Below are 23048 nucleotides of genomic sequence, written 5' to 3' on the forward strand. Positions count from 1 at the left end.
CCTTCAATGGTTTATTTTATAAGTGAAAGAAGAGAAAGTGGAAGAGAGAGACCTGCTGTCCGACCTGCAGGACGTCAGCGACAGCGAGAGGAAGACCAGCTCCGCTGAGTCCTCGTCAGGTGACTGCTCGCCCGGCCCTGCCCAACTCAGCCACCACAGGGCGGGCCCCAAGTTCACTGCTGCCTGTTTTCTTCCTAAAGCGGAGTCGGGGTCAGGTTCTGAGGAGGAGGAAGAGGAGGAGGAGGAGGAAGAGGGGAGCAGCAGTGAGGAGTCAGAGGAGGAAGAGGAGGAAGAGGAAGAAGAGGAGGAGGAGGAGACTGGAAGCAACTCTGAGGATGTGTCTGGACAATCAGCCGGTGAGCTCGAGCCTGAGGCTTAATGTGATAGGAGCTTAGAAGTTACACAACAATAAAGTCTAAGTAAACAAATATCCATCTTGAAAATGCCTTGCTGACTGGGACCTCGTGAGACCCCCACTGATCATGTGAGGGCCCTTTGCTACCTCTTGTAGAGGGTCTTAGCTGACACCTGTTTCTCTTGCAGAAGAAGTGAGTGAAGAAGAAATGAGTGAAGATGAGGAGCGAGAGAATGAGAACCACGTCTTGGTTGGTGAGAAGCCCCCAAGTGGTGGTTCACCTCTTCCTCGTCCACCTCTGACCAGGGTGCTTGACCCATGTCAGAGTTGTGGTGGGACCGTGACCCACAAATAACCCTTGTCTGTGGCACGTCCCACCCAGAAGCCACAGGGGCACCCAGCTGCTATGTCCAGGACCCAGCTGCTGGTTCCCTGGCCACCCTTCTGGGGGCTGCTCGGCCTGGACATTGGGACAGGAGCTAGAAAACACCAGCTGGGCTCTGACCACAGACCAGTCACTGGCCTGGGACTTTGTGGCCTCTGCCAACAGCCAGGCCAAGGCCTTGGGCCACTGGACACCAATTCTGGGCCAGCCTTCTCAGACGACTGGTCATTAGCTCACAGTGGTCCCAGCCTGGCCAGTGGCCCCAAGACACAGCGCCCTCTGTCCAGGGCAGTGGGACACAGTGTGTCCTGGCCCCTGGAGGCGGTCGTGCTCATATTCCCCCCCCAGAATGGGTGGGGGTTGTGACACTGTCTGTCTCTGGTTCTGAAATTGGGTTTAATTTCTGAAGTTCCAGAGTCACGGTTTGACCACGATTCTGGAGAGAGTGAAGAGGGGGAAGAGGAGGCAGGTGAGGGCACCCCCCAGAGCAGCGCCCTCACCGAAGGGGACTTTGTGCCTGACTCTCCAGCCCTGTCACCCATCGAGCTCAAGCAGGAGCTGCCCAAGTACCTGCCCGCCCTGCAGGTGAGGAACCTCCTCTTTGTTGCCCATGGATGGGGCTGGTGGCTGGGAGCAGAAGCTGCGTCCTCACTGTGGGGGTCTATCCCTGGCCAGGCCTGGCCCCTAGCCTCCGACATATCCCTTGTCATGGTCTGGTCTCTTGTCCAGTAGGCTTGCTGGAGGACAGCTCACGCAACTGCAGCCAGGACTCCCACAAGGGGCCCCTGCATAAGAGTCAGGCCACCTCGTGTGCAGTCAGCTCTGCAGTCACTTCTGCCTCGGCCTGGGCAGATGGGCCCTTGACCTTCCTTGCCTTATTGCCCTATGGGGGTCAGAGGGCAGTGGTGCATATCGCCCTGCAATTCAGTAACCAAAGTGCTGCAGGGAGGGACTTGGGGGAGGGGCAGGTCCCAAGAGGGTGAGGGCCCAAGGTGCACTGAGGGTGCCACTGCTCCTGAGGGCTGCTGCGCCAGCTGAGGGTGCAACACAGAGGGTCCCTGCTGTCTTGGCATCATCTTAGGATCAGTGGCTGGAAGTGTCTCGGGGGGCCAGTGCCCAGGGCCAGCTATTGGATAGAGGGCGCCTGCTCACTGAAGGAGCAAGCAGAGGCTGAGAAGATTATTGCTCCCAGGTCCTGCCTGAGCACCATCTGGGCCTCTGGAGATGTCTAGTTGAGGCTTTGCTGTGGGCTGTGAACCTGGCTACCATGCCCTCACTCTGGTGCCTCCCCTAGGGCTGTCGGAGTGTGGAGGAGTTCCAGTGTCTGAACAGGATTGAGGAAGGCACCTACGGGGTTGTGTACAGAGCAAAGGACAAGAAGACAGGTGGGACGCAGCCCAGGGTGGTACCCCACAGGGAAGGGGGTGTGGGGCATGGACCAGGTGGCCCAGAGTGCCAGCCAGCACCACAGGCCCTTGGCTGTGTACAGGGCCCTGTCACCTTCAGTGTCAAAGTCATTGGGCGTGGTTCCTTCTGATCCCAGGGATCACCCTTCCCCTGGTGCTGGCCCTCATGGGGCCTCACCTGGCTGGTGCACACCTGAGCAGCTGGCTCTTGGCACCCACAGAAGTCAGCCTGACCAAGAAGCCCTGTGCTGCTTGTGAGTATGGAGTTCACCAGGCCAGGCCTGGAGTGACAGCACCTAAGCAGATGTGTGCCCGGGGGCCAGGGCCTCAGAGATGGAGGCGGTCCAAGCTCTGAGCCCCCAGGGAGGCCAGTTGACCACGTCCTGTGATTCTAGGGGACAGCCATAAATGGGAGCTTGTGGGTAGAAGAAGGTCTCCTCAGTGTCTGTCTTCCGGTAACTTACTTTTCAGATGAAATTGTGGCTCTAAAGCGACTGAAAATGGAGAAGGAGAAGGAGGGCTTCCCAATCACATCACTGAGGGAGATCAACACCATCCTCAAGGCGCAACACCCCAATATCGTCACTGTCAGGGTGAGGCCCATGCACCTCTGCCCACAGGGCCCCCAGTGCTGCGCCCCTAGTGGCCATCACACTTGGGGGGGGTCCCTGCTGTGTCACCGGGTGTCCGGCCCTGGGATCTCACGTCTCTTGGGAGCGCTGGTGGCAGCAGGGCTGGCTGGGGCCCTGACCCCTCAGACCTGCTGTTGTTTCCTAGGAGATCGTCGTGGGCAGCAACATGGACAAGATCTACATCGTCATGAACTACGTAGAGCATGACCTCAAGAGCCTCATGGAGACCATGAAGCAGCCTTTCCTGCCAGGTGGGTCCCAGTCAGTCCCATGGGGTGGCCCTGGACCCACATCCCCTGAGGGATGTCCCACCCTCGGGCTGTTTGGGCGGGGGTGGGGGGGCTGCTGACCTTGAACTGTGACCCTATCCCACTGGTTGCACATATGCTGGAATGGCCAGTGGCTGCCACAGCGGCGAGTAGCCAGGCACCAGCCCTGTGCTGCCCGTTGCCACAGGGGAAGTGAAGACACTGATGATCCAGCTGCTGCGCGGAGTGAAGCACCTCCACGACAACTGGATCCTGCACCGAGACCTCAAGACGTCCAACCTGCTGTTGAGCCACGCAGGCATCCTCAAGGTGAGCCCTGCCCGGCGGCTGGGAGCAGAGCAGCTCCCAGCCTCGAGCCGTCTGCAGCCCACCCTCTCCCCTCACAGGTGGGGGACTTCGGGCTGGCACGGGAGTATGGGTCCCCTCTGAAGGCCTACACCCCAGTGGTCGTGACGCTGTGGTACCGAGCCCCTGAGCTTTTGCTTGGAGCCAAGGTGAGTGTGGGTATTCCAGAGCCCCCGGGGCATGCCAGCCCTCAGCCCCCTGAGCACTCCCTGACTCCTCCCTGACCCCCAGGAGTACTCCACAGCCGTGGACATGTGGTCAGTGGGCTGCATCTTTGGGGAGCTGCTGACTCAGAAGCCGCTATTCCCTGGGAAGTCAGAAATCGATCAGATCAACAAAGTGTTCAAGGTAGGTGCCCACTGGGGGCAAGTGCAGGTGCCCGGGCCGGGCCACCCTTCCCTGCACGACCCGAGTGTCTTGAGACGCTCCCTCTTGTAGGACCTCGGCACCCCCAGTGAGAAAATCTGGCCTGGCTACAACGACCTCCCAGCTGTCAAGAAGATGACCTTCACCGAGTACCCCTATAACAACCTCCGCAAGCGCTTCGGGGCTCTGCTCTCAGACCAGGGCTTTGACCTCATGAACAAGTGCGTCCTGCCCTGCGCCCCGCCCCTGCCCACCTTGGCCCTGCCCCCAGGCTGCCCCATTGGTGGCACATAGCACCTTTTTCTCCCAGGTTTCTGACATATTTCCCTGGGCGGAGAGTCAACGCAGAAGATGGCCTCAAACATGAGTATTTCCGTGAGACCCCCCTCCCCATCGACCCCTCCATGTTCCCCACATGGCCGGCCAAGAGCGAACAGCAGAGGGTGAAGCGAGGCACCAGCCCACGACCTCCAGAGGGAGGTCTGGGATACAGCCAGCTGGTAAGGGGTGGGCAGGAGCTGGGGAGAGGAGTCCGCGAGGCAGGGCTGGCCCGGCCCGGGCCCTACATGCCACTGTGTCCGCAGGGCGACGATGACCTGAAGGAGACCGGCTTCCACCTCACCACCACAAACCAGGGGGCCTCGGCTGCGGGCCCGGGCTTCAGCCTCAAGTTCTGAGGCTCCCAGCTGACCTGGACCCACCCTGGGGAGCACCGACCGCGCAGGCGCTGGAGGCGGTGTCTGGGTCCAGATTGTGGACCAGGGCGCCACTGCCACAGGGCTGCCACGGGTACAACCTCAAGTCTTGGACTGCTGGCCTCGTGGGGTTTTCCACGTTTTCTTTTTATTTTATCTTGGCTTGTAAATTTGTAGGATTAAATCACATTTTCCTTGTTGTGGGAGGAAAGGCTGTACTTTTTCATATGACTTGGACTTGCCCTGTGAGGGGAGGATGGGCATTGGTATCCCCACACACTTGGCCACGGGAGGGCCATGCCGGGCGGTCATTGCTGGGACTGGGACCAGAGCTGTGGAGATTTTTGTAGTTTTTAAATCTTCAGGCTGCTGCTGGGGCACCTTCCTGCTCCTCAATGCAGGGCCCCAGAACCAGGCATGTGAACTCTCAGCCACAGTGGGTTTTTGTACAAGGTTGTTTCTGTGTTTTAAGATGTAGTAAAATATTCTTGGAGGAAAGGTCTGGTATATCCTTTGAGCGGCTAGTCCTGTGCTGGATCCTGAGCTAGTGCTCCCTGGGGGTGCGGGGATCCTGGGCCCCCACACTCTTGATAGAAGGGGGGGATAAAGGGTGGCCTCCAACCCCACTTGGGCCCATCTCTTCCTGACTTGGAAGACCAACAGGTACTAGTCTGGCTGGACAGGCTCTCTGTCTGAGGCCCCCACCTCCTCCAAACTAGTTCCTTTTGCTGGTGCCCCCAGCCCCGCTCCCCAGCTCACTCCACTCTTGCAGCCACGGGAGCCCTGCCTCCCCAGCACTGAGCACATGCCAGATCTGGCTCTAGTGGTCAGCCCGCTCAACAGGCTCCCCACCCGCTGGGCGCAAGAACAGCCGCCCACCCTCCCAAGAAAGGGCAAGGAGACTTGAGAGACAAAGTGCTTTATCAGCGGCCTCAGCCCCGAGGACGGCGCTCAACTCCGCACGCGGATGCGCCAGGAATAGGTGCTGAGCACGCGCTGCCGCCGGCGCACCACACACGTGTAGGTGCCCTCGTTAATGGCATTGGCGATGATGCTCAGGTGCGCTTCGCCCAGGGCCAGGTAGCCGGGGTAGGAGAACTCGAGGGGTTCCTGGTCCTTGTACCAACTGCGGAGAGGGCGGAGGGCTGGGCAGGGAGGGTCCCGCCCTCCCCTCTTCGCGCTCCCCGCGCCCCCACCCCATCCCCAGTCGGGCGCCGGGGCGGGTCACTCACTATACTTTGCCTTTCTTGTGGAGGATCTTCTGACCGCAACGGAAGGTCACATTCCTGCCCTCGGGCACCAGCTTGGTTTTGGTCCTGGGGGGCGGCGGGGTGGCGGCCACCGTGGGGAAGGGGAACTCTGCTCGGGGTGGGGGAGCCAGATCAGCGCTGGGCGCCCCCCCGAGCACCCAGGCCAGGCGGACACCCGACCTCACCATAGCAAAAGTCGCAGCTGCTGGGGCACAGCCTCTTCATGAGTCGCCGGCGGGTGTCGCAGAAACCCCTCCGCGCCCAGGACGCGCACACAAACAGCCTGTCCAGGCAGCCTGCGGAGGCAGACTGACCTCAGGACGCGCCCGCCCCCGCTCCCGCAGCTCACCGCCGGTCCCGCACTCACCGTAGAGCCGGTGAAGCCCCCACAGCTCGTCCTGCGATAGTGCCTTCCAGCCGCGCAGCGTGGCGTTGAGGTGCATGAGCGCCCGGCCGTGCTGGGAGTGCATCAGGCCCAGCGCGTGGCCGATCTCATGGGCCGCCACGTGCACCAGGTCGGTGAGCCACACGCCTGCGGGCCCGGCCGGTCAGCGCCCGGTACCCGGCCCAGCACCCACCCCCACCCAACCTCCTTGCTCCCCGCGGCCTGCACAGCTGCTGCAGCGCAGGGAGCCTCCCCGCCGCAGCCATGGAAGATAAGAATGTTCCAGGCCGGCTAGGCGGTGAGCTGGCCCCCAGGAATGCGGCTCCGGCTCCGGCTCCAGCGGTGTGGGGGTGGAGGGGCTTCAGGACTCCCAGAACCCAGGCCTACGGCCTCGGACCAGCCTTCCCCTCCCCGCCAGCCTGACCCCAAATCCCCTGCACGACCCCTCAAAGATCCCCGCTGTTCCCACTGTGGTGGAGGGGCCCCATGGGAGGCCAGGACCGCGTCACCTTTCTTCCAGCTGTAGCGCGTGGGGCCCAGGACCCAGTACTCGCTGTCGTCAAAGTGGATGCCGCCGTGTGGGGGAAAGAAGGCGTGGGCCAGCTCGCCCGTGGGGCCGTCGAAGCAGTGGTGCAGCGGGGAGACCAGGCAGTCCGTGTGGTTGACGGGGTAGAAGCCTGGGGGAGCACGGGCCTGAGAGAGGGCCTCTGGGTGGGGCGGGGGCAGGGGCACGGCGCCCACCTATACGGAGATCGCTGGGCTGCTCGGGGGCCACCTCGCGGAAGCTGAAGGGGGACACGTCACTCCACATGCGGAAGGCGGCGGCCAGACCCCGCCGAGTCTCGCTGGGGCTGAGCAGGTTCCTCGGGAAGGAGAGGATCCTGGGGTAGGAGTCACGGTCAGGGGTGGCGGCAAGGAGGCACCGGGCTTGCACCACCCACCTTCCAGGGCCAGGGCCGCACTTGTACGTAAGGTTGAAGTGTTCCCAACGCAGCCTGGCCGGGGTCAGCGTGTAGCGGCGTCTGCGGGGCACCGGTGGGTGCGGCGGACCGAGGCTCCCGGAGGCCAGGACGCCCGAAGTCTGGGGCGCAGCGTCTCCCTTGAAGGGAAGCAAGTGCTCCGTGGGGAGGCAGTAGGGACTGTCCCCAAGCCCCAGGTCGCGAGGAAAAGGGCCTGGAAAGGGGGCGCGCTCCAGGGAGCGCTGATGGCCCCTCTTTCTGCCTTTCGGCTGTTTCTGGTTTTCTACCCTGAGCCGGGTTTACTTAACAGAAAGAAAAAATTACTAAAAACAAGCCAGGTCGGAGTGGGCGGAGCTGGCGGCAGATTTGCCCCCCACCGGCCCCTCCCCCCGCATCCGCGGACATGCGGACTCACGCCCGGATAGCGGAGCTGGGGCCGGACCCACCCGTTCCCGCGCCCGCTCTCACCTGCGCTACTCTCGCCCCGGCCCCGTTCGCTGGGGTCCCTGGCCAGGCCAACAGCACGAGCGCGGGGAAAAGGCACAGCGCGCCCAGCACCGCTCCAAGCTGGCGGGCCCGGTCGCCAGCCCCCGACGCCGCCGAGGGGACGCAGGCCCCGCGGCCCATGGCGCCTGCGGACTCGCTGTCGGGGCTGGGGCGGTGGGGCGGCGCGGCAGCGGCTCGGATTACAGCCCCGGGGGGAGGGCGCGCGGCCGCCCCTGAAGGGAACCAGCTGGCCGCCCACTGTCGGGAGCACCCTCGCCGCCTCCAGCCTGGGGCGCAGGGACCTGGGCCTCTGGGTCGGTGGCGGTGGCCTGGGCAGGGCCCGCTGGGCGGGGTCACTTGGCAGTGGGGGGGCGAGGAGGGCCCGGGACGCCAGAGAAGGGACAGACGCCAGGGACTTAGGCTTAGGCGGGAGTGTCAGCTGGGGTCCCCAAACTCGCTGGAAGTTGAATGACTCGGCAGCTTTTCTCCCAAACGGAGTCCCCCCAAGCCCCTCGACACTGCATGAGACCCGGCAGTGGAACCTCCATCCTGGTCAGCTGAGGACACGTCCCCCGCAGGCGCTGGCGACAGGGACCCCGCAAGAGGGGAGGGACGCGACGGGAGGGGACGTGGCAAGTGAGTACCAGGCTAAGGAAGAGGGACGGCGCCTGCGGAGAGGGGTTTGTGTGCCAGGAGAGAGAGGGACCTGCCGGGGCCAGCGGAAGGACCTGGCAGGCGACAGAGAAAGCGCACAAGGTGCGGGGGTGGGGGCCATAGGGAGCCAGGAATCTGCACTAGGCGCTCCCTGCGGCGCGCAAGCTGGACCGAAGTCTGGACAGTTCTGGGTAGGGGCTGGGGGCCGGGTGTCCTGAGAGCAGAAGACTCGACGGGACGACTTTCAGGCTGCGCCTGGCTGAGGAGCCGAGCTAGGCTGGAGGGAGGCGAGGGCGCCTCTGGGCTGGGGGAACCGGGATCCAGGGCCGGGCGGGAGGCCCGCCGGGGCGGAGCGGACTGCGGGAGGGGAGACGGGATGGGGGCTGGGGGAATTGCTCCGAGTGGAGAGGCGCCCAGCCAGAGGAGGCCGGGGGTGCGGGCCCTCCCCATTCTCCATCCAGGCTTTGAGCCCAGAGTGACAGTGGCGCACCGGGCCAGCAGGGTCAGCGCCAAGTGGCTGGCGGGCAGCGTTGAGGCTCCAGGGGAGCATTTTGGTGGTTCTTGGAAAGCGCCCGGCTGCTGGGTCCAGACGAGGGCAGTCCCCCTTCCCCCACTTCATGACTAAGTTCGAGCCAGCACACCGACCCTCTCCGTCCTGTGTCCTACCCTCTCCCCAAATCCATATTCCGCCTCCCACGCTCAGCGGTCCTGGGACCCTGCCGGGGCTCCTGGCTTCAAACCAGAGGCCTCGCCCAACTCCCCACTTAGCCAGGACCGCACAGTCTGCTGCGAGACCGGGTCCTGCTTTAGCCAAAACCCGTCTCTGTAGCCCACCCCAGGAGACAGGAGGTGGCTACTGCTGGGGTTTCGGTCCACTCAGTGCCCCTGGACGACACCGCAAGCCCGGGGTCCCGTTCTTTCTGGCCAGGGTCCGGGGAGCACTCTGGACCCGTGAGTCCTGGGAAGGGCAGAATATGGGTCGGAAGAGGCCCTGTAAGCCTCTGGCCAAGGCGCAGAACCTAGCGCTGGGCCAACGGTGTAAGGGGTGCGGTCAGAACGGTCAGCGGTGGGGGACCCGCACGGCCCCGCCCCACACAGGCAACCAGGCACAAAGTCCAGCAATCTTTTTATAAAATACAGAGAAAGGGCTCGTGAGGGCGGCCGCGGGGCATGGCCCCGGAACGAGGCGGGGGGCGCCGGCTACACGAAGATCTGGATGCGGTCGCGGATGGGCTGGCGGCAGATCGGGCAGGCGCTGAGCGCCGCGCCACAGGGCGCGCACGCGCCGTGGCCGCACTGGAACACGAGGCGGATGTGGCTGTCGATGCAAATCGGACAGGTGATGCGCTCCTCCATCTGCCTGTAGCGGCTCTGCAGCTCCTCCACCAACTGCCGCGGTGGGCCGGGCGCGGGGGCTGCGCTGACCACCTCCGTGCCGTCTGCGGAAGAGGTCCAGGTCAGGGGCGGGGGCTCGGGGCTGAGGTCTTGCGAGAGAACCCGAACAGAGATGTGAGCCACGACAGGGGGCGGGGCCGTGGACAGCGGGCGGGGCCGCGGGCGGGCGCAGCGGCCCACACCTGGGGGCAGCGGGGCGGGGCGGGCGCCGGGCCCCACCTGGGCGCAGCTTCTTGCTGATGACCACCTGGCACCTGATGCATTTCTTCATCCTGCGCGCGCACTCTGCGGGGGGGAGGGCACGGTTGAGTGAGGGGCCGTCCAGCCCGGCCGCGGCCCCCTCCCCACCCGGCACTCACCCTCGCACACTGTGCGATGCTGGCAGGGCGAGAACAGCACCAGCAGCGCCAGCTCCGAGCACACTAGGCACTCAGCGGCCTCGGGGCCCGTCGGCGCGGCCACATGCAGGTTGGTTACAGTGTTCGGAGCACTGAGCACCAGTCTTGGACCCTGGGCCGAGCCCCCGCTGCCACTGCCTCCAGCCTGCCGCTCCCTGCGTGAGGACAGGGGTCTTGAAAGGGCCCGGAGTTTCGAGCCCGCCCCCCACCCGCCTCCCCACCGGCTCACCGGAAGCGCTGAGCACAGCCCTGCAGGGCTTTGAGCAGGCGACCCTCGGCAGCCAGGTCCAGGGGGCTCCGGCCGCGGTGGTTGGCGTAGCTCAGGTCGGCGCCCTCCAGCGCTAAGTAGTAGGCCATAGCCGCGCCTGCCGTCAGCTCTGCACTGCTCGGAAGGCCCGAGGCCTGTAGCTGGATGGCAGGACAGACGCTGGTGAGGGCGAGTGCCTGGGAACACTGGTCTGAAGGAAGCCTCGGCTGGTATCTGGCTGCAGAGGCCTGAGCACCTGCCTCCTGAGGCCCCTGGAGCCGGAGGCAAAGGGCCCCACTAGGCAGTTGGTGGCATGAAGGCCATGTTCTGACACACCACTCGGCCTATAGCAGGGCCCAGCCCCGCTAGACCCCACTCCCTCTCCCCAGATGGTCAGAATCTCAGGAACACTGGGCCAGCAGTGGTGACCAGGGTCGCAGAACAAACCACTGTGGCCCAGACTGCCTGCCCTACGAGACCTGATCCGGCCGTCCTGAGGGCAGGGAGGGCAAAGGAGCCTGTGGCCCAGTTCTGTGCCCCCCTCCCCAGCACCCAGAGTCACATTTCCTCACCCTGGACAGCAGCTGCAGGGGACCCGGGTCCCCTGCGCTCCCATCAGCTGCCAGAGGCAGCAGCTGGTGGCGCTGCAGGGCCACGTGCAGAGCCGTGTCCCCCTCCTCATCCTCGGCGTTGACGCTGCAGCCCGCATCCACCAGCAGTGGCACCAGCCCCACGTGGGCCTGCTGCACAGCCAGGTGCAGTGGGGACTGCAGCTTACGGTTGCGAGCGTTCACATCACAGTGGCCCTGGGGAGGGGTGGGCACGGGCTCAACCCAGGGAACCTGGTGGGCCCTGACACCCCAGTCCGAAGCCCAGGGGACTCTGTCCACACCTCTTGGATGAGAACCTGGGCCACCTCCCCATGGTTGTTGAAGGCGGCCAGGTGCAGTGCCGTAAAACCATCCTCCTTCTTGGCGTCCACCAGCTGCCGTGCCCGCGCCAGAATCCTCCTGACAGCTCTGTGGGAGCAGCGAGATGCCTCTGGGGTCAGGGGCGACCCAGGGTGGCCCGGTGGCACAGCAGGAGCTGTGTGTCACCCCAAACTCACAGTGTGTGGCCTTTGAGGGACGCATGGTGCAGCAGAGTGAAGCCCTGGCTGTTGGTGGCAGTGACATCGATGCCTGGCACCTCGGTGAGGACCTCCACAATGCCGCTGGCACCAGTGCCCGCTGAGATGGCGCAGTGCAGGGGTGTATCAGCATGGGCATCCTGCCGGTGGTAGGCCAGTGATCACTTGGCAAGGAGATCTCAGCCATGACCTCCTTGACCCCAGGGCCAGAGCCAGGGGACCCAGCACTCACAGGCAGGTTGACGTCACAGCCACGCTCACACAGGACCTTCACCACTTCCAGGAAGCCCCTCTGCACGGCCACATGCAGTGCTGAGCTCCGAGTGCTGTTCAGAGCATTGGCCCCACAACCTGAGCTCAAGAGCACCTGGGCAGCCTCAGGCTGGTTCCTGGCAGGAGAGGAAGCAGGAGGGGCGATGTGCCCACCGGCTGGACCTGCAGGCCCAGCCCCCTCGCACTCTGGCCGGGCCTCACCCCAGGGCTGCGTAGTGCAGTGCCGTGTTGCCCTCATCATCCGGCAGGTCAACGCCCGCCTGAGCCTGCAGCAGCAGCCGCACCAGCTCCACCTGGCCTAGGTAGGCAGCCATCTGCAGGGCAGTCCTGCCCTGATTCTTGGTGTCCACCTGCCGGGAGAGGCAGAGGGTCAGTCCCTGGCCCTTGGCCCCCTCGCTGGGGCTGCCTGGGCCAGGAGGCAGGTCTCAGGCTCGCCTGTTCTGGGTGCCGCCGCAGCAGGTCCAGAGCCCGGGCCACATTGCCCAGAGCCACCTCCACCACCAGCTTCCCTGGGTGCTCCAGGTCACTCTTCTGGGCTCGAAGCTTGTCCAAGACAACGCTCAGGGAGCCTGGGGAGGGTGGGGTTGAGGGTCAGTGGTGGCCAGGGCAGCCCTGCCCCAATGAGCTGCTCAATGGACGCTCTCACTTTTGTTCTCCCGGGCTCGCCCAGCTACGTCCAGGTTGGCATCTTCCTCAGGCCGGTAGGCCACCAGGCAGGAGGGGCTAAAGGTCCACAGCTTCCCACTGACCAGCACACCCACGTTCCCGTCTCCGAAAACCTTCAGCACTCTCCCAATGCGGCCCAGAGCCTGAATGAGGAGAGGGTGGGGTCACAGGCGTGCCTCCCAGGGGTTAGTGTGATGGGCATGGAGGTAGGGGTGGGGGACTCACAGGGGCCATGTCATCGGTCCATTCCCCATGGCCAGCCTGCAGCCGCTTCACCGTGTCAAGGTCATCGATAACCCGCACCACCTCACCCACCAAGCAGGAGTTTTGCTGAGTGACAGAGGAGCAAAAGAGAAGCACATGAGGGGCCCCAGCGGGCATGGTTGCCCGGGGTCGGAGAGCAGGAAGGCCCCCACCCTCGTTCAGCTCCACCTCACCAGGACCCCAGCCCCTGCCTGAAAACACAACCAGAGTCTCACCCAATAAGGGTGACAGGTGACCAGGATAGCCCTGCTGGCCCAGCCTCAGAGCCACGGGGGTGATGGCCAGAGTCAGCTCAGGGGTGTTCAGGCTGGGGCAGGCCTGATCACGGGCTGATGGGAGGGTGGGCAGTATGGCCAAGACCAGCCCAGCCCAGCTTGGAGGAGGGGCGCCAAGATGACTGGGGGCAGAGCCTGAACATGGCGGGGTCAGGGGCTGCTCCTCCCGCACCCCAAACCTTCCCTGGCAACTTTCTCCACACCTGTGCCCTCACCTGCACAGACAGAACTCACTGTATAAACCACCTGTCCTGTGACCCCGCCATACCCCCTCCTTGAAGGCCCACATGTCCCAGGTGTCCCCAACTCAAGCTGAGTGCTGGCTCCGCATTCTGTCCAGGGGCCGTCACCGGATGCTCTGCCACCTGCCCTCCACCTCCTCCCTCCTGCTTCTGAGAAATACTGCTTCTCAAACAGCTCTCACCATGCCCCACCACCCTGATCCAGGATCCACCCCTGTCCTAAGGGGCCTTCCCACCTTTCAGGCGGCACCCACAGTAGCATTCTAGGAACTCTGCCCAACCATGCCACCTGCAGCCTGCGAGGCTCCCCTGGCCCTCGGAACACACACTGGGCCCTGGTCTGCCCCCACTTCCAACAATGCCCTGGGCCTCCCCTTCCCATCTAGGTCCCTCTCCCTGGACTGAATCCCCTTCAGACCCACCAGGCCCTGACCTCGTCCTTCAGGGCCAGAGGAAGGCACTCCCAGGGCCGAGCGGGTACATGAAAGGGGGTGAAGAGTGAGCAGAAGGGGCTCAGCTAAGCCCCCCCATGCACCTTGGTGAGAGCCCCAGGGTGGAAGGTCCAGCGGGTCTTGTGGCTGAACTGCACACGCACGTCCCCACGGTCTGTGATGCGGTGCACGGTGCCCGTCTGTCCGATAAACTGTGGCGGGTCATGGAGGCGGTGGCCAGGTGGAGCAGGAGGGTGGGGGGCCAGAGGACATGGGGAGGGTGGGCACGGGAACTCACCAGGTGGGGCATCTCACCTTGGCCATCCGGGGGTTCCACCCGCCGTGGCCTTCCTGCATCTCCCTCAGCACATCCGCGTCCAGCAGACACTTGACCTTGTCCCCACGCTGGAAGGGCTGGCCATCAGCACTGACCCTGCGCTGCAGCTCTGCGGGCTTGCCTGGGGGTGGGGGGTGTAGCAGGCCTGGCTCAGGCAGTTCCTTCTGCCTACACCACTCACCTCAGTGACTCCAGAGACCACCCCCGGGCCCAGGGCAGGACAGAGGGCAAATGGGGGGGGCGGGGCACGTGGTGGACGGCCCCCCATACCAAGCCTTGGGAGGTGGTCCCTGTAGTAGAAGCCGCCAGCTGCCTCGCCCACACACTTGAGATCCACCTTGCCCTTGTGGCCCACACGGTACACGTTGGTGGTGCCATCAGCCCACGTCACACTGGCCACGCTCCGGCCTGTCTCCACGTCCCAGCCACGGATGTCCACTACTCGGCCTGGCTTCCCTTCTCCTCCTGGGAGACAGTGGCCCCACCAACAGGGTAAACCCACGCCATGAAGATGAGCCACAGCTGGCGGAAACTGCCTCCCACAACCGCCCCCCCTTCCCACCCCCCCCCCACTCACCATCCTGTGAGTCCCCCACCTTCCTGCCCTCTCACTCACCATCCTGTGAGCCCCCGACCTTCCCACCTGGCCCCCACTCACCATCCTGTGAGCCCCACTCCCAGTCGGGGCCCCGAACCACCTTCGCCCCCTGGAAGATGCCCCTTAACGGGATCCTTGGGAGGCCCTGGCGGGGACTCAGCATGACCCTACGGGAAACAGAGTGGGTCCCAGGCCATGAAGGGCAGTGGTGCCAGAGGCAGGCCCTATGCTCTGCCAGCCCTGCTCCCATTCCCGCCCCAGGGTCTCTTCCCCTGGAACAGCAGGTGCCCCAGGCCAGTGCCCTCCACACTGGACCTTGAGTGGGGCTGCTGACTGGTTCCCTCCAGGGGCCTTTCATGACACCAGGTTGGACGGGTGCTCCAGGCCCACCCTCACCGCATGGTTCCTGTGTGTGGTCACACCACATCTGCCACCTCCTGGAGAGCTAGGTATCCTGTCAGAGCTATGCCCAGAGCTCAGCACCCGGCCTGGCCTGGGGAGGGTTCAGCATGTGAGAAACAACTGGCGTGAGGAAGGCAGGCCTGGCCAGAGGTGTTGGATGGCTGCTCCCAGCTCCCTCACTAGCCAGCACATCCCTCCCCTCCACGGGTGGGGGTGTCAAGGAGCCAAAGGCGACAGTGTAGGTGGCAGGGGTGCGCCTCTGGGAGCCCATCTTCCCTAGCGTGGGCCCTCCTGACCACAGCAGATGCAAGCAGCACACCACACAGGCCACTCTCAGAGCCCCGGTCAGGCAGCACTGGGGGGCCAGGGAGAGCCTGGCGAGACGAGGGTCAGGGTGAGAGGAGGCCCCATCCACAGCACCGACCTCCGCAGACCTGCGAGGTGGACACAGTCGCCTTCTGTAGGGGGTTGGGGCTGGTGTCAATGCCCAGGCCCCTGGGGTGATCATCACCCTGGTCACTCCTCCAGGAAATGGCTCAGGACAGACTTGACCTGCAGCAGAGCAGTCAGCAGGAGGCAGCTCCAGCTCTCCCAAGGCTCGTCGTGGGTCAGAGGCATTCTCAGGAGGCCCTGGACGCTTGCAGGTGGGGTGGGACACTGGGACGGCTGGGGGGACTCACGGGCGCGAGTGGGCCGTCTCGTAGCGCTCGAAGGCGTGGGCCAGGTCGTGTTTGTTGTGCATGTAGCATTGCGTGCAGAGATCGTAGTCGAAGCAGATACGGCACTTCCAGCGCATGCCCCGCAGCCCGTGCTTCTTGCAGCAGTCGCAGATGATGTTGGGGTGGCGGACACCTGCAGGGCGCAGCGTCAGGAGTGCCGCAGGCCCCGCCCCAGCCCAGCTCCGCCCCAGCCCCGCCCCCAGGCCCGCACCGATTTGGGCGTTGTCATAGAGCAGCAGGTCGTGTGCGCCCTGGTAGCCCGCGCGGTAGTTGGTACGAGTGCCGTGGTCCCACTGCACGACCACCGTGCGGTCGGGGGTCGAAGGGCTGCCGTGGCGGCCGAGCTCCACCACCGTGCCCACGCCGCCCTCGCCGCCGTCCTGCTGGCCCCACTTCCAGTCCACGCCACGCACCACGCGCATGCCCACCTGCACGCCCGCTTGGGGGTCTGGGTCCATGGTGGAGGCCTGCGGGGAGAGGGGACCATTGGGCCACATGGAGAAAGCCACACGAGGTCACACCAGAGGACTGCCAGGGAGAGAGGGAAACCAGTGTGGGGGAGGGGCACGCAGAAATGCCCTGGGGCTGGAGGGCAATGGGACACCTCTCTGGAAAGGGACCCTCCCCCAGCTGCCCCCCTCCAGCAGCTGTGGGGAGCTGGAGCAGTAGTGTGGGGGCAGTCCTGGTGATGGGACTCCCAGCTCCCCAGGGACCAGGGAATAAGATCTGGTCAGAAGGTCTACACAGCAGCAGATCAGGTTCTGGGTGCCTGGCATGGGGGTGGGGGGCAGGGGGGTGCCCACTAGGACTGCAGATATCAACATGCAAGGTAAGACAAAACTTTCTGAAGAAACACTGGCTGGCACTTAAGACTAGAGAGGCACAAAGACCACGTACCCAGAGTGAGGAAAGAGCCTGCTGACCTCATGCACAAAGCAGACTATCTGACAGAAAACAGGAAAACCCTGCGACAGGTACCTCCAGCACCTAGCACGCTGTGGGGCTGATGCTACCCACAGCCGGTGAGCGGTGCTGCACCGTCACTCGGCCTCACTGCCGGGCCTTCCTTTGAGAGGTGTGGCCTGGCCACCCCAGGCAGGCCCTGACGGAGCTGGCACAATTCACAGCAGTGCCCGCGTGAACCAGGTCCTGAGAAGATTTACTTTCAAGGGAGCACGACCCACCACACTACACAGCAGAGCTCACAAACGGACGCTGAAGGAGAGGAGCCATGCACCTGACCCCACCGACAGGAAGCTCACAGGCGGAACAAGCAAAGCCAGGGCGCCGGAGGCAGGGAGACCGTGGCTAAGCCAGTCACAGGGGCTTGGAACCGGGGACATGCTATTTCCTCATCTGGGTGCCAGTTACATGTGTGTTCACTTTGCAAAGCTGGATCACTCATGACCTGTGCCTCCTGGCATTATGTGATTCTTCAATAAAATTGGTTTAACATCAATGGATTTGAACAACCCCTAAGAGTTTAAAGCAACAGGACCTGAAGTGGGAGGGGACCTGGGGCCCCCCAAGACAGTAATGAAGAGGTAGGGGTTTTGGGGCCCCAGGACAGTAAGGGAGCAGTCACCCCTCCATCTCTGGAGACTGCCTCCCCAGCATGAGGGCCCCAAGGCCAGGAAAGATGCAGGCCTAGATCCCTGAACGAAGCTCACTGCACTTCCAGTGGCCCCTGGAAGGCCAGAGGAGGCCTGGAAACCTTCTGGGGTATAGCTACTCCCTCTAGTGCCCAGTGGCCCAGAGCAGCCATAGCCTGCCAGGCCAGCCCAAGGCTTGACCAGCAACAGGGAAGGAAACCCACATGTCACCCCTGCACCTGGACCACCCCCCCCAACCCCAGCTCAACAATCAGCATCCCAAGCCTGAGCCCACAGGTCACCTGACGGCCACCCTCTGTCCAGTCTCACCTGTAGGCCAGCGCCCGGCACAGGGTATGCAGGGGAGGGGCACTGCCTACAGGGCGAGGCTCCTGGGTCACACCCAGCCTAGAGTCCAAGTGAATGACCCTCAGATTCTGTGGTATGAACTGCTCAGCCAGCTCAGCCTTCTGCGAGTCCTCCCCAACCCCCACAGGTGCCTGTGCCCACTCCCTCCTCACCCTGCCCAGGACCGCCAGAGCTTCCAGATACTGGTAGACCATCTGAAATGACAAGTCTTTCGAACTCGAAGCCCAGTCTCAGCAAATCACCCTGCTACTCCTTTACCTGGACGGCTGCCCCACAGGGGCTGTACGGCCTCCTGCTCCCGCTGCCCTCCAGCCACCCTCCCCCCATGACCTCTGGACCCACTGAAGATGGGGCACCAGGGCTTTTCTGTCCTGCTAGCCACAGCGAGAAGCCCACATGAGAATGCCTGTGGCTCTTTGGTGCCAGTAAGCCCCAGACAAGGGCAGGGCCTGTGGGCTGCCGCCTCATCTGTCAGCAGCTGCCACTCATGTGCAAGTGGGCAGGGCAGCCCAGCCTGAGCCAGTGGTTCAGTGGCAGAGAGGAGGTGCTGCCCTTCAGGGCACAGGCCCTCCTCCCACTGGGAGCCTCCAGGATTGCCATGGCTCCTGGGCAGTGCTGAGCTGCCCCCTACTCTTCCCAGGCACTCCTGCTGAGCTAGTCAGCCAGGCAACCACATACCCAAACAAGTGTGGGCAGATAGGCAGCGAGAGTGCCTGCTCGCAGGGGACATGCCACCTGCAAGGCCCAGAAACTAGCCCTGGATTGAGATAAAGGAGCAGGAAAGGACGCTCTCCCAAGAGTCAGCACCACAGTTATTCTGTAGCCTGTGAGCCCAGCCTCTCAGCCCACCTGGCCGGCCACCACACCCACCCTTTCTGTAGGCCTACAGATCCACTGGCCATGGGCTGCAGACTGTCTCCAACAAGACTCAGGGTGATTGGACACCTTAAGCAGGAGAGCAGGTGTGGCCAGTGCCTGGCTCTGCCCTCAGGGGGATGGACAGAGAATGGTCAGGAGTGGAAGGTGCCCAGCAAGGTCTGTGGGAAAAGAGGACCAAGTCTCAGCCCGCAGTGGCTCCACTAGGTCACCAGCAAAGTCCAGCCTGTCACAAGAAGTGCCTCTGACAAGCACCTGTCGTGTTCACATCCCTATTTATAGCACAGCCAGACAGTTCTCCAGTGCTGGCCAGCAACCTGCCACGCTCCCTAAGTATGTGGCCCTGGGAGCCCACTAGCCCATGGGGGACAGAGCTGAAGGGACACGCTGAGCCTCAGGCTTCCTCCCACTCAGACCAGTGCCCCTGAAGGACAGTGGACAGAGAAGAGCAGTCCTCCCCTCCACACTCCACCCCGGGTGCCCAGGTGGGTCCTGTGCCGCAGCACCTCCATCCAGCCTGGCATCACTGCAGCTGGGTCTGAGCAGGGACCCCAACAATGCCCCCTGCTTGCCCTCCTGGCTCCCAGACCTCGGACACAGCATTGTAGGACCCCTGTGAAGCAGCCCAGAGGCTTTCCAGGTCTCTCTGCTACTCTGCCACCTGCCTCCCTGCCTGGTCTTTGTCATTGTTGTCACCAGGACCCAGGAGATGGCCATTCGTGCTCCATGTGACCCCCAGGTCCCCAGCCCTCCCACTATCAGGGCTCACTATCTCACCTCAGAAGGTCTCCAAGGGTATGAAGGGAGGGGATGGCAAGTGGGGAATGGACCAGGGTCAGGGGAAGGGAGAGGATAGGGAGGAAGGGAACTCTTGTTTCACTGAGAAATTCACCCAGAGAGCTCTTCCTTTTTCTCCTTTTGGCAGAAACACTGTCCTCTGACATCTTCCTCAGAGCGTACAACCCAGGCATCTGGCGGCATCAGAACCCCCAAAGGCTGTCGCTGCAAAGGTTTATGACAACCCTGAGGGTTTCCCAAGTGGCGCGATGGTAAAGAATCCTCCTGCCAATGCAGGAGACACAGGAGATGGAGGTTCCATCCCTCAGTGGAGAAGATTCCCTGGAGTAGGAAATGGCAACCCACTCCAGTATTTTTGCCTGGAAAACTTCATGGACAGAGGTGCCTGATGACCAGCAGTTCATGGGGTCGCCAAGAGTCGGACACGGCCAAGCGCGAACAAACACAGAGGCACTCAGGGCATGAGCAGCTGGCACTTACCTCAGCGTATACACCAGCCTCTTGTCAGCATCCCAAATGCTTAGCTGCTGTTTCTCGGGTCACAAGTTTGCTCAGCCACCAAGATTTCCTGTTGGAGATTGGAATCCATGGCTGACACAGAGCACAGCAAACCAAACAGGTAGAAAGTCAGCAGGTCTGGGGAAAAATGGGTTTTAAAAGGCAGTCTTAAACTTTTAGCATTTACCATCTCAACCAAATGGGTGGACACCTGGGTCTGCTCTATTAGTTTACTAGTTTCTCTTTGGAAGGCAGAAGTATTTCTAAAGCACACGTTTAGACAGTATAGAAATAAAAGTATTTGCACTATTTTGATTATTTTATGAAAAAAAACTTTAAAAAGCTGCAAAGAGTAAATCCCATTTAGCTAGGAAGTTGGCAAACTGTCTTTATTGAGAAGAATCAACTTGGGTGCCGACTGCTGGCCACCAGAGGCTGCCACTCCTTTCTGGGCACCTCTGGCTGGTCTAATGACGGTGTTTAAATCCGCACCACATGTGGCACAGTCAACTGGCAAGACTTGGCGAATCATAGGCTCCGGTCATGTGGCAGCTCTTGCTGAGGCCGAGGTGGACATCCTGAGTGGCCAGGGAGTCTGGCCTGTCAGTCACCTGCTGGAAGAAGGCCTAAAGGAAGTAGAAGGAGGCCATCACCCTAATCCTGGTGACCCAAACAGAAGCCCTCAGGCAAGGGCAGTCACCACCCAACCACTGCACAGGGCCAGTCTTGGGCGGGAGCATGACATTCAGATACTTGTTGCACCTGGAGCAACAGGCCAGAGGGAAAGGCGAGAGGAGGGGACCCGCCAGGAACGACCTGGTGTGCCAGTGCTCCCACTGTAATGCTCCCGCAACCCCTGCCCCGCTGATGCCCACCAGGAGCCTGTCTGGCACCTTTACTTATTTTCTCTATTGGTTCTGAGCTCAAAAGGAGAGAGGCAGGATTATTCACACCCCAACACCCTAGACATATTAAAAAACAAGCAAAACCTTTTTGACGTGGCATCAGACAAAATCTGAGCCCCTCAAGAGCTCTCTTATCTAGCTGCCCAGTCGTCCCCCGCCCGCCTACAGACAGGTGGGCTGCAGCCCTGAAGCCTGGAGACTTGGGGGCTGGCCGTTAACCTTCGGCTCAAGCCCTGAGCCATCCGACCCTGCGGCGGCGGGGGGGGCGGGGGGGGGTGGGAATGCCAAGACGCACAATCAGCGCCTCGCTGGTTTGTCTACACGCCCATGCACGGCCCACGCTAACGACACCAGAGCTGCCCCAAGGGCCTGCCTCCTACCCTGCAGGGCTCCGAGGGTCTAGGGCCGCCGGGGTAGGGCCCAGAGGGGTGGCGGACCCGGCTCAGCCGACGTCAGCGCCCAGCGCTGCGCCTTGGACTCCAGCAGCTGGCCTGCGGGGGGGGCGGGGCTGGACAGGCTGAGCCGGGCGCCCACACTGAAAGTGACCCCTTCCTCACTCGCTCGGGTCCGTCCCGCCCCTGTCATTCGTCACCTTCCTCGGGAAACCGCCCCGGGCCCCCGCCGCTGCCGACCCCGGGCCTAGTGGCCCTGTCGACCCTTCCACTTGCCCGGAAGTTTGCGTCCGGGCCGCTCTGCGCCTAGGCTCCAGGGGCCTGAGAAGCGCCGAGTCTGTCAGTCGGTCGGCTGCGGCCTCAGTGTGTGGGGCGGCCAGCCCGCGAGCTAGACTGCTCTGAGCCAGCCAACCTGCCAGGTGCTCAGCTGTGCCGCGCAGCGCCGGAGTCCACTGGCTGAGGCCGCCCAAAGCCCCCGGCGCCAGGGGCTCAGGGGCCAACGCGAGGCCTGCCGGGACCCGTAGTCCGCAGCCCCCTGGGACGAAGGCCGGGGGGCGGGCCCGAACCACAACTCCCAGGAGGACCAGCAGAGCCGTGACGTAGGGGCAGTGAGGGCTGAGCTACGGCCCTAGTCCCGCCCCGACAGGGAGGGGAGCCGACAGCCTTGCTTCCGGGAAAATAGTTCGAGTCCGCTCTCGCGTCTGACGACGTGTGCACACGTCTTGAGACGAATACAGACTGAAAACTACGGCAATTCTCGCGCCTCTCAACGCGTGGGGCCGCGGCCAGGGAGGCGTAGGGACACTGGCATCCAAGCCGCCAGGCTTCCGAAGACTGCGCACGCGTAGGCCGGGAACGAGGGTACCAGACGACCACGCCCCTGCAGGGGGGCGGGGCCAGAGGCGGAAGTGCGTCACCCTCGCCCGGCCCTACGTGGGGCTGCTGGTTTCGGAGCCGCGTTGGGTTGCTGTGGAGACGGTTTGCTGAGCCTTCTGGGTGTAGAGATGAGGCGTTTTCACAAACAACTTTTTTTACTTGATATATTTTAAAATCAGAGTTACGCCAGTGCATGGTGTGTGTGTGTGTGTGTGTCTGTGTGTTTGGTTTTAATTCTCGCAGAAATGAAGACAGTGAAAAACAGCTGTCACATGCCAGTTTCCCCCAGAGGCAAATACTTCCAACTCTTGTAATAGCTTTTCTTCTGACAGAAACCTTTATGTTTCTCAGCCAGAGAAGACTGGTTTTTGATGTATTAAATTTAGACATTTTTGGGACTTCCCTGATGGTCCAAAGCTAAAACAACGCCCAGTTGTGGATGTGACTAGTGGTGGAAGTAAAGCCTGATGCTGTAAAGAACAATATTGCATAGGAACCTGGAATGTTAACCCATGAATCAAGGTAAATTGGAAGTGATCAAACAGGAGATGGCAAGAGTGTACATCAACATTTTGGGAATCAGTGACCTAAAAATGGACTAGAATGGGCAAGTTTAATTCAGATGACCATTATAACTACTACTGTGGGCAAGAATCCCTTAGAAGAAATGGAGTAGACCTCCTAGTCAACAAAAGGGTCTGAAATTCAGTACTTGGGTACCATCTCAAAAATGACAGAATGCTCTCTGTTCATTTCCAAACCATTCAATATCACAGTAATCCAAGTCTATGCCCCAACCACTAATGCTGAAGAAGCTGAACAGTTCTATAATGACCTACAAGACCTTGTAGCTGCTGCTGCTAAGTCGCTTCAGTCGTGTCCAACTCTGTGCGACCCCATAGATGGCAGCACACCAGGCTCCCCCATCCTTGGGATTCTCCAGGCAAGAACACTGGAGTGGGTTGCCATTTCCTTCTCCAGTGCATAAAAGTGATAAGTGAAAGTGAAGTCGCTCAGTCGTGTCTGACTCTTAGCGACCCCATGGACTGCAGCCTACCAGGCTTCTCTGTCCATGGAATTTTCCAGACGAGAGTACTGGAGTGGGTTGCCACTGCCTTCTCCACAAGACCTTGTAGAACTAACACCAAAAAAAAAAAAAAAAGATGTAATTTTCATCAT

The 23048-nt window shown here is 62.3% G+C and overlaps 3 protein-coding genes across 29 annotated transcripts in view; 1 reads left to right on the forward strand and 2 right to left on the reverse strand.

Moving 5' to 3' along the window:
- Positions 1-4951, forward strand: part of LOC109570288 (cyclin-dependent kinase 11B) — a 40545-nt gene extending 35594 nt beyond the window's left edge. For 10 of the 12 annotated variants that reach the window (XM_019976109.2, XM_019976106.2, XM_019976105.2 and 7 more), the window contains 12 exons: positions 24-356; positions 544-609; positions 1150-1325; positions 2035-2125; positions 2618-2739; positions 2924-3029; positions 3235-3356; positions 3434-3541; positions 3624-3740; positions 3831-3979; positions 4069-4258; positions 4343-4951. In XM_019976109.2, coding sequence (XP_019831668.1) covers positions 24-356; positions 544-609; positions 1150-1325; positions 2035-2125; positions 2618-2739; positions 2924-3029; positions 3235-3356; positions 3434-3541; positions 3624-3740; positions 3831-3979; positions 4069-4258; positions 4343-4435 — 1673 coding nt within the window. In that variant the 3' untranslated portion in view covers positions 4436-4951. The remainder of the gene's footprint in view (positions 1-23; positions 357-543; positions 610-1149; positions 1326-2034; positions 2126-2617; positions 2740-2923; positions 3030-3234; positions 3357-3433; positions 3542-3623; positions 3741-3830; positions 3980-4068; positions 4259-4342) is intronic. The other 2 variants (XM_019976113.2, XM_019976114.2) reach the window with 1 other exon arrangement.
- Positions 4952-5356: 405 nt separating this feature from the next.
- On the reverse strand, positions 5357-7856 carry MMP23B (matrix metallopeptidase 23B). 2 transcript variants are annotated; one of them, XM_019976124.2, is made up of 8 exons: positions 7516-7856; positions 7051-7187; positions 6830-6969; positions 6598-6765; positions 6071-6235; positions 5889-5999; positions 5686-5812; positions 5357-5598 (listed from the first exon to the last, which is right to left on the reverse strand). In XM_019976124.2, exons 1-8 carry the CDS (start codon positions 7672-7674, stop codon positions 5487-5489), a joined length of 1119 nt encoding a protein of 372 aa, XP_019831683.1. In that variant the 5' UTR covers positions 7675-7856; the 3' UTR covers positions 5357-5486. The 2 variants fall into 2 exon arrangements, with proteins under 2 accessions (XP_019831683.1, XP_019831682.1); XM_019976123.2 differs by having other exon boundaries at positions 5357-5579; positions 7516-7851.
- A 1376-nt stretch (positions 7857-9232) lies between these two features.
- On the reverse strand, positions 9233-21825 carry MIB2 (MIB E3 ubiquitin protein ligase 2). 15 transcript variants are annotated; one of them, XM_070768370.1, is made up of 20 exons: positions 21270-21825; positions 19679-19766; positions 15775-16030; positions 15525-15696; positions 14461-14609; positions 14115-14309; positions 13823-13965; positions 13612-13719; positions 12521-12625; positions 12276-12438; positions 12065-12198; positions 11831-11979; positions 11589-11745; positions 11336-11496; positions 11120-11246; positions 10800-11033; positions 10210-10388; positions 9942-10135; positions 9765-9867; positions 9233-9626 (listed from the first exon to the last, which is right to left on the reverse strand). In XM_070768370.1, the coding sequence occupies exons 3-20, from the start codon at positions 16019-16021 to the stop codon at positions 9248-9250; spliced, it is 3099 nt and encodes a 1032-aa protein (XP_070624471.1). In that variant the 5' UTR covers positions 16022-16030; positions 19679-19766; positions 21270-21825; the 3' UTR covers positions 9233-9247. The 15 variants fall into 15 exon arrangements, with proteins under 15 accessions (XP_070624471.1, XP_070624472.1, XP_070624469.1 ...); XM_070768371.1 differs by having other exon boundaries at positions 13612-13707; positions 19679-19834; XM_070768368.1 differs by having other exon boundaries at positions 19679-19834; positions 21270-21824.
- Between the last annotated feature and the right edge of the window lie 1223 nt (positions 21826-23048).

The sequence above is a fragment of the Bos indicus genome, chromosome 16 (assembly GCF_029378745.1).
Source record: "Bos indicus isolate NIAB-ARS_2022 breed Sahiwal x Tharparkar chromosome 16, NIAB-ARS_B.indTharparkar_mat_pri_1.0, whole genome shotgun sequence".
Lineage (NCBI taxonomy): Eukaryota > Metazoa > Chordata > Mammalia > Artiodactyla > Bovidae > Bos > Bos indicus.

Coding starts and splice junctions, on each gene's coding strand:
- MMP23B (XM_019976123.2), bottom strand. CDS start 7,674: ATGGGCCGCGGGGCCTGCGTCCCCTCGGCGGCGTCGGGGGCTGGCGAC. Junction 6,970..7,050: donor CACTTCAACCTTACGTACAA/GTGCGGCCCTGG, acceptor CTCCTACCCCAG/GATCCTCTCCTTCCCGAGGA. Junction 5,813..5,888: donor CAGCTGCGACTTTTGCTATG/GTGAGGTCGGGT, acceptor CACCCCGAGCAG/AGTTCCCCTTCCCCACGGTG.
- MIB2 (XM_070768370.1), bottom strand. CDS start 16,021: ATGGACCCAGACCCCCAAGCGGGCGTGCAGGTGGGCATGCGCGTGGTG. Junction 14,610..15,524: donor GAGACGGCCCACTCGCGCCC/GTGAGTCCCCCC, acceptor TGTTTCCCGTAG/GGTCATGCTGAGTCCCCGCC. Junction 10,136..10,209: donor GGCTGTGCTCAGCGCTTCCG/GTGAGCCGGTGG, acceptor GTCCTCACGCAG/GGAGCGGCAGGCTGGAGGCA.